Source organism: Caloenas nicobarica, chromosome 4 (assembly GCF_036013445.1).
Source record: "Caloenas nicobarica isolate bCalNic1 chromosome 4, bCalNic1.hap1, whole genome shotgun sequence".
In the NCBI taxonomy this organism is placed as follows: Eukaryota; Metazoa; Chordata; class Aves; order Columbiformes; family Columbidae; genus Caloenas; species Caloenas nicobarica.
Window position 1 is genome coordinate 1,085,118 of NC_088248.1, and position 13,879 is coordinate 1,098,996.

The 13,879-nt window shown below is 47.7% G+C and overlaps 1 protein-coding gene across 4 annotated transcripts in view; it reads left to right on the plus strand.

The window, feature by feature from the left end:
- SEPTIN11 (septin 11) overlaps nt 1-11,435 on the plus strand; it is a 53,031-nt gene extending 41,596 nt beyond the window's left edge. Inside the window, exons 8-11 of one of the 4 annotated variants that reach the window (XM_065633848.1) lie at nt 1,123-1,255; nt 1,443-1,630; nt 5,479-5,538; nt 6,704-7,647. In XM_065633848.1, coding sequence (XP_065489920.1) covers nt 1,123-1,255; nt 1,443-1,630; nt 5,479-5,494 — 337 coding nt within the window. In that variant the 3' untranslated portion in view covers nt 5,495-5,538; nt 6,704-7,647. Of the gene's footprint in view, nt 1-1,122; nt 1,256-1,442; nt 1,631-5,478; nt 8,767-9,178 lie in introns of those variants that run through there. The other 3 variants (XM_065633849.1, XM_065633846.1, XM_065633847.1) reach the window with 3 other exon arrangements.
- Nucleotides 11,436-13,879: the final 2,444 nt, after the last annotated feature.

Below are 13,879 nucleotides of genomic sequence, written 5' to 3' on the forward strand. Positions count from 1 at the left end.
TGAAGTATTTTAGGAGGCTGCTGAAGTGCCTATCAGTTAGACTCGAGTCTTGGGTCTGACATTGCTTTCTGTCAGGCTTTGTTCACCAGCTCAACCCTCCCCTGCAAAAAGCAACTAAACAAAGCCACCAAAACCCACCACCACGTGCTGGGAAAGGCAGAAGCTTGACTTTAATGGGATTAAGGTGTTCTGGGAGCCCAGTGGTTAATGTGTTCTTGGGCGCATAGATGCAACGTATCTCTGTGCTAGCAGAGGAGCTTTTATTTAAAAAATGCATTTTCAAGGAAGTGTCTGGGGGGGAAATAGTTATCATTCCCACACTATCATTATGACTGAAATATCCAAATCCTTTTAAGGAATAAAATGAAAAGGAATTTGGCGTCCAGAGTTCCTAAGAGGCTCTGAAAAATCTCAGAGGTGCATGGACAACATATTTTGTGTCCCAAATCTTTGCTGGGGTAATAAAGGAATGCCAAGAAGTAGAGGGGGGAATAAAGGTATGAGGGAATCCAGTGGTGTGGTTATTTGGAGGAGGAAAACTACTGCTTGTTCATGAAGGCTTAACCTCCCTTGACAGCTAAAGGAGGAAGAGAGAGAGAGAGGTCTCCCAAGGTGGCTTTATCTAAATTAAGCCCCTGATCTGAATCTGTCAGCAATGAATAGTAAAATTTAGTCGTACTCTGTGTCATGCTCAATGAACTACATAAAGCCAGATTTTGCGTTCTGCTGCACCTGTATCTGTTCCACAAATCTTGGCCTTCGAGGGAGAGATTCAGGGCAAACAGTGGGAGAAGTGAGAAGGTGGGTCTCAGATCACAAGCTGTGTGAGCATCAGGGGTTGCTGTTGCTTCTTACATAGTGGCTGTTTATTTTTGAGGACAGTTATCTCGCCTGTTAAGCCATTTCCAGGATCCAGAACAGCGTGCTGCTTTTTGCCTGCCAGTTTGTCTCCCAGTGCTGCCACCTAGCAAGTTAGGACTGGTTTTGGTGGAGGTGTTCGTGCTTCTGTTGTAGTCGGGGATCTCCGAAGTTTTGTGACAAGTCGATGTGGTAAGATCACTAAAGGCTGGAAACTCATGACTGTGCCTGAAACACATCTGTTTGTTTCTGTGTTTTTAACAGTCTCCAAGAGACTTATGAAGCAAAGAGGAACGAATTCCTGGGTGAACTCCAGAAGAAGGAGGACGAAATGAGACAGATGTTTGTCATGCGAGTGAAGGAGAAGGAAGCAGAGTTGAAGGAAGCAGAGAAAGATGTGAGTATATTGGAACTTGAAGGATTGTGTGTGATGAGAGTTCAGGCATGTTTGGGACAGGCCAATGACTTGTTATTAACGCAGTGAGGCCGCAGTGCCAGCAGAACCACTTTGGGCATTGTTACCAATGATGGGGGTAAAACATTCTTCTCTTACTATGCAATTCTCGTTGTCTGTGTCCTGGCAGCTTCATGAAAAGTTTGACCATCTAAAGAGGACTCACCAAGAGGAGAAGAAAAAAGTGGAAGACAAAAAGAAGGAACTTGAGGAAGAGCTGAACAACTTTCAAAAGAAGAAGGCAGCAGCTCAGCTATTACAGTCACAGGCTCAGCAGGCAGGTTCTCAACAAACCAAGAAAGACAAGGACAAGAAAAAGTAAGCGGATGTCACCCACATCCTTTGTAGGGTTTACTACAGTTTGGGAGGTTGTTTTTTCTTTCTTGCTGCATGTCTGTAGTTGCTTTTCCCCATTACCAGACTGGAAACGGGGCTCTTATCAGCCTGATCAAATAAAATATTTTTTTTCTAAAGGGTGGACCAGGGACATGATCTTAATTTTTCTCTAGAAGAGTACCTTCAAATGTTGTCGAAGTCTGACTGGTACGGGAGGGCAATTGGATGGTGGAGGTTTGATCTGTGTTCTGTCCAGCCACTTCTGGAACAGCTCTGGGATGTTCTGGACTCAGATTTATCTGCCTTGAGCCAAAATTAAAAGGGATTCTCTCCCTGTCCTTCCTTTGACTGAAGAGTAGTCTCCAGTTCCCATTCCTTAAGGTTATAGTCATAAGTAGAAGTAGATTAGAAACCAAAACCACCATGTTATTTTTACATGGGAAATGCTAGTGCCAAAAGTTGAATATTTGAAAGCTTGCTTTAAAGACAAGAAGTTGGGGGGTTTTTTGTGCTTTTTTTTTTAAAAAAAAAAAAAAACCCAAACTGCTATGGTACTTTTAACTGCAGGTAAATGGCATTTGTGGTTGTATGGCGTTGATATAATAAGCTAAGAAACACTTACCTTTTAGTAAAGATACTGGCACTGTTTTCTACTATTTTATATTTGTATGCTAGGAGTATAATTCTATATGCTCCAGTACTGTGAGATTCCAGCAACTTCAGCAGGCACCAAGTGCACTGTGGACAGAGTCTGTCCCGTGGTCAGGATTGAGAGGCGGGATTTTCGGATGCGCTCAGTTGGGACCTAACTCTGCATCTGTTAAAAGTGGAGGAACGAGGCCTTTGCCTTGGGCTCAGAGTTAGGTCACTGCAGAGCTGCGCTGAAAACTCTGAGCTCTAAACTCATTGAAATTGATGTAAACTCCTTCATGCAGCCTGTGCTCGGAGATGGCAACGTTTAGCTTGCTCTTAGTGCAAGAAACCCCTGTTCATTACATGGTACCAGCTACTTCACCGTACTTCAAAAAACAGAACACGAGGTCCACTTATAGATGTGGTATGTCCAGTGAAGTCGGGCAAACCTTGCAGAGGTGAAGCAGGCTGTGCACAGCTGGTTTGTGTAGTGCAGCGGGACGGGTTACTGAAATGGGGGCTGCTCTGGGGCCTCCTGCCCTGATTTCCATCCGCTTTTTGCATACCCAGTACGGGAGAACTCATGCAAGCCCTTTCTGGTCCATCTGTGATAATGGCACTAGTCGATAACTGCAATTAGGAAAGCTGTAAAGGTGGTAGTGCAACAAAAATCACTGCGAAACGCTTCTTTCTTTAACCCACACACAAAAATGACAGTTCCATGCTTCTCTTAATAGCTGATAGTGAAGGGGTGCATTCCTTAATTGACTCTGGCAGAGGAACCCGCTCAATTAACATTAATCTGTCACTGTTGAAAGAACCAAAATGCCAGTAGGGCTGTGGTGTAGACACTTTTGTCTCCCTCGCTGGCCTGTGCTCTCAGCCAGGTCTGAGCTGTTTTATAGCGTGAGCCCAGGAGGTTCTGCTGTGCCGCCCATGTACCCGTACATGTTTATCCTTTGGGAAGTTGTGCTGATACTCACCGTGTGTCCCCTGTCCCTACTGCTGATTCAGTGCCCGTCACTCGTTGCTTCTGCTGCCGGCTTCCCCAGGAAGGCGAGGAGGGTTCCTCAGCCCGTGTCGATCGATGTAGCTCCTATGGAGCCGTGCTGCTCTGTGCTGAGAGCCTGATACACAGAATGCTTGTGTGCTGCATGCTCTGCTCAGCTAAAGACATCATTGCAGACTGATTATTAGTGTCATGCCGAACTGTAGAAACGCTCCATGTCTGGCAGCTCATGTCCAAGCATGCTGAAATACCCCTCCGCGTGATGCTTTTAAATACTGGTCTTCCATTGCATGAGAATTCAGACGTGGCAACCTGCTTCCTTGAAAGGAATAGAAAACTTTGAGGACCCTTTTTCTTTATCTGTTAAACAGAGTTGGTAGTTTAATATTTTTAAGAACTCTGCAGTCAGTTTTTTCACCTCTTAGGTATGAGAGCAGAGCAGTGTATAATGGTCTGGGGAGTTTTATAACTCTTGGCAGTCAGTGTTAGCTACTGTTTGCTTCTGTGAAGTTGGCTGGCCACGTGCACAGCGTTATGGGTGCGATACACTGATGTTTCTAGTGACCACAACAAACACAGTTTCTGCTTTGCTGATGCATCCACAGAAATCCATTGCTGAGGAACACGCACGTGTTTTGGTGTGTCCTTTCAGTGTCGCTCCACACCAGGTGCTGTAACTGCTCCATTTTTTCTTTAGCGTCTGAATTACTAACGGAGGCTTTAAAGGGAAATGCTGATGCTTCTGCCTTGTAGCACACCTTTGGTTTTCTAAAGGCTTTAAAGTTCTCCCTGCACTCTAATGAAAAGCTGCAGTTTGTATAGGCAAGGCTTTCAGGCTCTCTCTGTGCTGGACTGTGGTGGTTCTCGTGCAGTTGCCAGAAGAAATCTTTGCCATTTACCATCCTTGTGGCTTCCCCAGACACTAATTCACAGGAATGCTTCATTCTCAAGGTGGGATCAGATTTCTCCAACTTGGGCAATGGAGACTTTCCACTGTGCTGTGCAAGCTGGAGGGGAGACTCGGGGCAAAGTCTGCTGCTGACTTAACTCCATGAGGGAGAATTTGGCCCTCTGGATTTCCAGACCCTTCCTGGAGGAGCAACTTGTCTTTTTATACCCCCTTCTCTTTTTTTTTTTTTAATTCATAATCCATTTCTCAGCTTCCCATAGCTTATGGCTTTTTCGTCTGCAATGGTTACAGCTGTGGCCTGTGTGCTGTTTCCAGGACAGCACATCTGTGCAGCTCAGACGCTCGTGTGACCGTAGCAGAGACGTGTACTGGGGTACCTCTCTGAGCGTGGGGCTGAGTGTGCCGATCTCCCTGCCGGAGTTACGGGATGGGAGTGTACTTCATACCCGAACAGCCCGGTTCCTGGCAATGGCCTTGGCAAAGTGACGTAGCAGCAGCAAATCGCCTTCACGTGCTTGCCTGGTGTTTGGTAGATGGCCACGTGTACACCTCGGCACGTGCGTTGTGCTCCTTGCTCATCCTCAACCCGCCCAGGAGCCAGGGCCAGCTGTTTGGGCTCTGCCTCTGTTTATTTCAAGCTACTTCTGAAAAACAGATGAAAACCTTTTTTTCCAGCTTCCTTTTCAGTCTGTTTCCAGTCCAACGTGACTGGTCTGCCAGTCACAGGCCATGCTTGGTCCCAAAGGAACCCCTGAGCTGTAACACGTGTGTCAGGGCCTGGCCCCACACCAAGGGGCTTCTGTTGGTGTCTGGAGGACCCGGCTTGGGTCAGAAAGCTGTCGTTTGCTCAGGCGCTGGGAGACGCCGTGGGCAGCTGGGACAGCCAGGTGCGGGTGAGGGCTGCGCACAGCCTGCCGCACGGGCGCCTGGCTCAGCTCGCCCAGACTGGCCGCCCGTGCCCCCCGCCACGCATCTTCCGATAAACGAGGCTTAAAGGCACCAGCCATGGACAGGGTAACCCTGACTAACTTACATGGCTGGTTGTTCAGTAGTTCTGCCCCTTCAGTTTTTCTTGTTGCTTGTTGCATAGGCTAGAGGAGAGTTCAGCCTTGAGGTTTAATTTCTTTTTCATTCCATAATCCATCTGCATGCCTACACACCAGAGCAGGTTGCTGGTGTTGGCTCTCCCAGCCTCCTCTGGTTTTTTTTTTTCTTTTTCCACTTTGGTTCTATTATTACTAATGTTTTTTTGTTTTTGTTCTTTTTTTTAACTTGCAGTGCAAGCTTCACATAAAGCCTGTCAAGCCAAGGATGTTCCTGCATTCACCTGCTTTTGCAGTAATGTGTTTCTGCCATCTATTTTCTTTCTTTTTTAATATCATTTTTTTAACATGAATAACTATTAACTCATCTAATAACATAGTGGGAACAAGAAGGAAGAAGGGTTGGGTGCAGGACCGTTTGCAACTGGAAGGTCAGGGCTGGGCGGAGGGGCAAGATAGCGATACCACCTATTTTTCTGGTCAAAACCAGCAGCAAACCACTCTTGGCCCCAGGTTTGAATCAAGTCAGGGCTGGACGTCCGCAGCTTGGGCGAGCATCATTGCCTGGATCAGTCAGTGCTGACGGCGCTGTGCCCAGCTTGGCGCTGGGCTGCGATGTTGCTGGCTGTGCCGAAGCGTCCCTGGGTCTGCAGAAACCCAGCCTCTGCAATTCCTGCTGTCCGAGGGGGACGGGCGCTCCCCGGTGCGGCTGCGCCCTGGGGTTGAGTCTGACCCGTGTTCCTGCAGTATTAGTGTGCTAGAAAAATGAGGGTCCCGCTGTTGTGGGGGGCGGGAGGGCGTGTGTGTGTAGATAACAAAAGTTTAACTGACCTTGCATGCCATTACATTTGCATGATATTTCTTTTTATTAGTTATTGTTTTCGTTGTCTGATGTGATCGTATTATTTGGGTTGGGTTTATTGTCATGTGCTAGCATGTTTTTGCAGCCATCCTTCCAGTTCGGTGTAGTAGCTACCTGCTGAACACTGAGATAGGAACCAAACGGCGCTGCAGGTGTCGAGGAGAAGGACCTTTTCTCAGTGCTGCTTCCCCTGTGTTACTTGCTGGACCAGCACCTTTGAAAACAGACTTAAAATAGTATCTGGTTTCCATTGTGCGTGGTCTTAGCAAGACTTAGCAGCCCTTAGGGAATCAGATGTCTTGGCAGGGGGGAAGACAGAGCCTCCAACATCCTCTTCGACAGCCTCTTCCAGCCTTCAGGGGATTCCTGCACACACTTACATACAGGCTTGCAAAGCTGTGGGATCCAGGGAATCCTGCCAAGGGAGAGAGGGCGCCTGGGCACGTGTTCCCCACTGTCCCGGGGACAATGACCCGTTCGGACGTCCCTCAAACACACAGAGGACACTTAGTGTAAGCCGGGCCTTGCTCTGTGGCCAGCGCAGCATGGAAATTGGTCTGTTTCATGTGTATTTACTATGCCATTGCTTTTCGGACAGAGTCTTTCCCTTCCTTCCCAAGAAGTGGCGAGCCATGCTTACGCTATGACTGCTGGAGTTGTTTCTCTTCTGCTGATGTGCAGCCAGCATTTCCACTGCTCCTTGCTAGGTAGTCTCCTGTTTGTCTTTAACACACTCTTAAAATAACTCTTTCCACCGAAGTCTTGCACACCGCAGTTCTTTGCTTGTTTCTGGGATGGAATTTCTTGCCTCTCTGGGGCAGGGGGGTGGAAAAAGGCACAATTATCACCTTTTATGAAGTGCTCGGTTTGGAAATATGCTTGGGGATCATCTTGCTTTTTAACCCTCACTGTTTAAACACGGCTTGGGGAAGAGGGCATCTAAATATGATGTCTTGGACAGGCAGCAAAAACTGATTGGAGATAAATAAGCTGGAAATAACTGAGTCTTCTATATTTTAATTTTTTTTTTAAATTGCACCTCCTGGTCTTTTCAACCATGATGCACTTTCTGTCAGGTTAAATTTGTTTGCTAGAGGCTTGTTTAGAAAAATGAAACTATGGTTCTTGTGGCTTCTGCCAAACCCAAGTTTAAAATCCAGAATTATCAAGGAAGAAGCGTGTTTTCCAGCATGGATTTTTTTTACAGTCATATCATTGAATGCTTGTGGCGGTATGCTTTGCTTCAGCTGTCGCTGTGTATGGCCGCTCTTACAATTACCAGCATTTTGTGCCAAGTAGAAAACTTAATTTTCACATTTACTTGTTCTGCTTCAGTGAACAGCCCTTCCGAGGGATGTTGGCCGGGGCAATCAGCTGAGTCTAGCTGCCTTTTTCTTTTTTTGACAGAAACCTGTAGCCAAGTGCATTAATGTATTTTTGGTTGGGTTTCTTCCTCCAGCAAAAAGCAAGCTGTTTCTGAGAAACCGCGAATAAACTGCACGCATGCGAAAGTAAAAGGTACTGGTTTGCTTTTGTGCCCAAGGAGATGTTCGAGGCTTTTTTTTTCCCTCCACCTTAAACCCCTGGGCCATGTTTAACTTGCTACTGCCACACTTCTTTCTTTTCTTTACTTGTGCCTTTTTTCACAGTAGTCCCTGATTTCTGCATGAAGTGATACTGTCAAATCTAGTTGGATGTGCTTCCACCTTTGCATGTAAGTACAGCAGGCAGTCTCTCACCCTTTCTGCCTCGCTACCCATACCACACCAGTTGTGGTTTTCAAGTCTGCTTACTTACAAGTGGCATCCTTAAAACTACTTTAAAACTTTTTGCAATAACCTGCTTTTGCTGAGATGCTGAAAAGAAGCCCTAAAACGGGAAAACAAAAGGCAGGGGGCTGAGGGGGGCCGCAGTTGCCGAGCGTAGTGGGGAGGTGCGTGCCCAGCAGGCAGCGCGAGGCCGAGGTGAGCGAGGGTTTGCAGCTCCTGTCCCCGCTCCGGGTGCTCTTGAGGGTTTCAAACCCTGCCCAGGAGGCCGGCGTCAGGGTGTCTCTCCTGAAGCCTGCCCTCGCTGGATGGCACCGGGCTTTCTCCAGAGACCTCTCCTTCTGCTTCTCCTAAAAACGCCCCAGTGAGAATGGAAATGTCTTTTTGTGTGTGATCATATCAAATCTGTCCGTTTGACTCCAGTTACCACTGGCCCTTCAAAGCTGTTAGAAGCACGTGTATTTTTGTCACTTCTCCAAGGACCCGGGTTATATTTGCAGTATGTGATATCCATGATGCTTTCATCAGCATGTGTCAGCTTGGGACTGTACAAATATGAAGGGTTTTTTAATTAACGGAAAATAAAGCTGTGAACAGCAGTAGGAATATTGTATCTGTATACATTTTTAATATCCTGATTGCCTTAAACTATAGATGTAGAACTTTATTACCTTGCTATTTGAAAATAACCCATGTTTGTAACTAAATAATTGTGTAACCTACATACAGTGTTAATGCAAATTATATGTATGCATCTGTTAGAAGTTGTCACTTTATTTGATGTTAAAATATTTCTCTTTTTTTTGAATTACAAATTTGAATAATAACCTTATAGCATAAGCTCAGTTATTTCTCGTATATGTTTTAGGTTACGTACGTAGTGCCAACACTCGAAGTGGGGAGAGGAAATATATTTTTACCCAAATGCTTTGGTCTTGGCGTGGCCTTTGCTTTGTGTTTTGCTGTTGCCGTTTTGTGCAGGTGTGACAGGAGGGGCCGAGGAAGCGCGAGATTTCCCGGCAGGTTGGTTTGTGCCTTGGAGATGCCTCTGTAGGTTTGTGCTGGTGTTTGTCACTTGGCTTTTGTGGCAATTGTGAGCTGTTTGGGTAGATCAGCCCATGTCTTGGAGTGTCCAGGCCCCTCTGCTCCTCTGTACCTGGATCGTAGGACACCCCCAAGTGCACTCTTCACTTCATGGCTCACTTTCTTTAAAATGTTGTTCCTTTTTTTTCTACTCTCACTTTTTTCATTTCAAGTCTGAACCTCTGTTTCTTTTCTGTTTTTTCTCCTTTTTTTTTTTCCTGTAGCTTCTTCTTTATGTAACCGTCACCTTGCCCAAGCCCCCCAGCCCCTCTCCCCTGGGGCACTGGAAGAGCCTGCGGCCGCGCGCCCTGCTGAGAAGAGCCATCCCATTCCTCCATCGTCTCCTCTCCTTCCCTTTCTGTTTCTCACCTGTGCTGTGTGTCTGTGCGGGCTCTGTCTGCTCCCGGCACCTCTCCAACAGAATTCAGACTGCCAAAAAATGACTGAGATAACGGCTGGAGGAGAGAACTCGGCCATAATGTGAGATATTGCACCAAGGTGTGGGCGCTTTTGTTGTTTTCTCCCTCCCCATTTCCTTTTGCCATAATACGCACGTGTTGCTGTGGACAAACAGGCTGACGGTGGCTGAGGGTGAGTGTGCGTAGCCAGAGGCTTCATTTCTGCCTCTTGACCTCGGGCCTGACTGCTTTGGGCACCACAGCTTCAGCGCGAGCGCATCCCGTGTGCCTCAGACGTGCTGAGAACGAGTCCTGAGACCTGGGCGCCCCGGGGGTTTGTGTGGCTGCACGGAGCAGAGGTGGCGGCTGTCGCACCGATGGAGCCTGTTCTGCGTGGTCAAGGCTGCGTCATTTTCTGGCTCTGCCTCTGTATGAGCAAAGCAGTAGCACAACTTGAGTAGTAGTACAGCTGAGTAGTAGTACAACTGAGCTGCACTGACTTATGCTTAGATTGAGGGCTTCACTTATTTTTTTTTATGAAGCCTAATTAGTGACTTCTTTTTTTTTTTTTTTAAACAATCTTGAACATGGGACAGTTGTTTAATTTTTTTAACTTGCTTACTCCGGAAGCAAAATCAGTCCAAAAGCTTGCTGAGTGCCCAAGTGGTGTTCGCAGGAGAAAACAAAGCTGTACCGTTGGTGTGCAGTGACCTCGAGCTGGTTTGGGATGGATGGAAGGAGGCAGCCCAATCCTCCTCGGTTATTTTTCGTGTGCGGTGATGTACTTTCTTTTTGACCAAATACTTGTGATTTATTCTCCTCACCTCTGAAGGTTAACCAAGGAATTAACCTCCTTTAGCCTGCTGTGGCAAAGGTGCTATCGGATGGTCTAGGTTTGGCCTCTTCCAGTCTGAGTATGAAGCACAACCTGCCAAGGGTCTCTGCTGAAATCGGCTATTTTTTTTTCCAGAAGCACAATGTCTTTGAGCAGTCTGTAGTGACAAGGGTTAGGTCATCAGAAACTCCCTCCAGCCAGGTGGCTGCTCTTCTAAATGGCAGAAAAACTGTTTATCCTTGAAACATTTGCAACCAGGTAAGTGGCTTCATAGGTACAGTCTGGAAGATGATTAAATATTTGCCTCGTGCATATGCTGTATAACTTACCTGGTATGTAAATGGAATTGCCAACCGTTGCCCAGACTGAAGGGATGAGGAGTATTTGCACAGATGAAGTTTAGGGCAGGATTTCTGTTAATCCCCAAACAGAGCCTGTCCCGCTCCGCAGGCTCCAGCGGGCTCAGGCGGTACCGCTGGCTGTGCTCTGCACCGCCAGGCTCACCGCGGGGCGGCCAGGCCTGGAAAACGTGATACGCAGCCTGCTAAGGACAGAACCAAATTGCTAATGGTTTGTGAGTTGGGGAATTGAGGGTATTGCAGGATTAAATGGTGTTAATTCTTCTCTTATTCTGCAAAACTCTGGATGCTTTGCTAACTGGAAGCAGGTTGCACTACTCTGCTTTGAGGAGGGAATCCTCTCCTTACATTTGTCATTCGTTGGACTTTAATTTTTCGAAAAATGTAGCAATGATAGGAGTCTACTCTGTAAAATCCCATTGCTGTGCTGCTATAGCCTCTCTCGAAATAGTCACTTGTTATTTAGTTGATGCTCGTGGATGGACAGAGTTGTTCTGCTGGGCTCTGCCTCGTGTCGGGTCACCCAGGCTGGGCTGAGGATGCTGCTTTGGGTCCAGGCTCAGTCTTGGGTGGCTGGGCATCATTTACTGCAAGCAAGAAGAAAAAATGGGTGGTGGTGTTTTGATGGGTTTTTATTGGTTTGGATTTTTTTGGTTTGTTTCAATTCTGTACTTAAAGGATATAAAATGCTACTAACTACATCATCTTACCCTTGTTAGCTGTGCCATGTGAGTCTCTGAGATCTTGTGTGTGACAGTAGGACGTCAGGACCAACTCTGCAGGTTGGTGACACTGAAGAAGTATCTGATGGGAAGTACCTTGATGGTTTTTTGCCTTTTTCAAGTGCTGGGCTGCACTGGGAGAGGCTCAGGGCTGCGTGACCCACCAGGAGTGCTGCTGGCTCTGGAAGGTTTGAAGAAGGGCAAAACCCTTTTGTTGGTTGACTTCTGAACTCCAAATAGTTATTTTTAAAAGCTTTATTTAAAGAGAGAGAAGCAGGTGGGCACAAACCAAATGCCAATACTCACGTGAAGTGCCTTCATTTTGCAGCTCTAGAGTTTTGCTGCGCTGGTGCCGTGAGTCCCGCATGCAGCTCTGGATTTGGTGTCTCCAGAAGGACGTAGTTCGCGAAGGGCCGGAGCAGCAGCCTGGCAGGTCAGACCGCAAGGCCTTGGAGGCACTGGAGAGGGAAGGGCTGAGCTGAGGGTCAGCCCTGCCGCGAGCTGGAGGCTGCAGGAGATGGCCTCTGGGGTCCCTTCCAGCCGGAACTTGTGATTCTGCGTCACAAAGGCTGCCAAGCTGCGATGGCGGTGGATGCTGACCTGCTGTTACCGAACTGGCACGGCTGGAACCACAGGGGCACTTGAGCTAGGGGGAAATCAGCTTCAAACGTGGAGTAACTTTCTTAGGGAAAGTAAGGAAACTTCCAGAATTTGTTGCCCCAGGCTGCTGCTGCAGATGGTATCAGCAGAAGAGTTGGGGTTTCATGTGTGTTTTTGTGTTGGGTGGGGTGGTTTTTAATTTTGTTTTGGTTTTTTTTTGGCTTGGAGTTTTTTGTTTTGTGTGGTGTGTTTTTTTTGTGTGTGTGTATTTTGGGTTTTTTTTTTTGTGTGTGTGTGGTGTGGGTTTTTTTTTTTTAAGGTAAATTGATAGGGAGCAGAGCCATAAGGAATTTTAAGGTGCAGGGAAAACAGGATGCAAGCTCTGTCATCCATAATCTGGTAGCGGTTATTACTGGGACAGAGGGAGTGGAACAGAAGAGCCCGTGTGGGCACTGGAAAGGGTGTTTGCAGTGACACACGTGTGGGACAAGGGGACAGGAGCTGAGAGGGGTGTTGCTGAGCCTTCCCACCCCGGTGCTGGGAAAGGGCTGGCAAGGTGCCTTTTGGCTCAATCCCATCACTCGTGTCAGCACGAGGAGGGGACAGCAGGGTAAAGCCTGTTGTTGGATGGCTCAGAACAGGTACTTGTCACTCAGTGTCACCAAATGTCCCACGCAGAGCTGGCAAAGCCACTTCACCCACAACAGCAAGCGGGTGCCCAGGTTTAAAATCATGCTTGTGGGATTAACAGTTTTGTCAATGCTGGAGAGTAAAAATGAACTGTAAGGAACTCCCAAAAGCCAGAGGTAGGAGCAGCTTCCAGGCTGGAAGCAAGAGATCAATACTTGTGAGTGGTCCCCCAGGCCAAGCAGGGTCAATGAAGTGTATCGGTGTCTCTCTGAGGCAGCGTTGAAATATTGTGGAAAAATTGCAGGGAGGTTATTACTGTCATGTCTTCAAAGTAAACCCTTCTGGGGCACTAAGAGAAGATGGGGCGTTGCAGAGTAACCCCCTCTGCTGCAAAGAACAAAGCGGTTGCTTTTCCCCAAAGCAACAACAACAAAGAGCCTCCTTCCCTCTGGCAGGGCTGGGGCCGAGCCCAGCCCGGCAGCCTCGCTCCGGCACTGCGCGGCTCTGCTGGCGGGGCTGGGCACGGCCTGCTGTGCTGGCAGCGCGGGACCCGCTCCTGCCCCCGCCTTTGGGGAGAACGGCAAGAAGGAAAACTTGACTCACAACCATGGCCGCAGCGCATCTGTGAGATGTAGAGAGTAACAAACGGGCTGTCAAGCGGTGTGAATACTGGCTCTCATCTTTCTTGTGCTGATGTTGTATCTAGAAATATTTGTTCTCTCTGGAATGAATATACATATGTATATATATAAGGAAAAATGTATATAGAAATATATCTGGAAATCAGGGCGGTTATTTTTATTTAGAATTGTTATGCTCTGTAATTTCACCTAAAAATGTGTGCCTTGAAGTGGGTTTGAAGTAGCACCAGTGGCGCTGGAGCCCTGCAGCACCGGGGCGTTTTGCTGGGGTGTGCCGGGGGAGCCCCAGGGCTGCGCAGCAGCGTGGCTGCAGAAAGTAAAGCAGAGGGAAGAGAGAAAAGGTAAGAGGCTGCTTGTATCCTAAGGGCCACAGCAAGAGAGTTGAAACCAAAAAAAGTTTGTCACATGGACTGCGCACAACAAAAAGGACAGCACCTCGTAAACAAGAGGCAGGAGGGGCCGGCTCCTCCTGAAGTGCATGGGTTTAAAGCCAGCCAGGAAGGAGATGACAGAAGAAATTGACTCTGCACTAACCCCTTCATTGTCAAATGTGATTTTCAGTGGAAGGGTTATCGGGTAAGCAGGAACCCACTATGGGAGCAGTTTGCTGAACCGCTGTAGAGGCAACGGGTCGCTGCTGAGCGCAGCTCCTGCCCCCCTGCCCGGCCCCGCTGCAGCCGCTTTCTCGCGGCCCCCGGGTAAAACGGACCCTGGCGAAAAGCACAGAACAAGACTCGGAG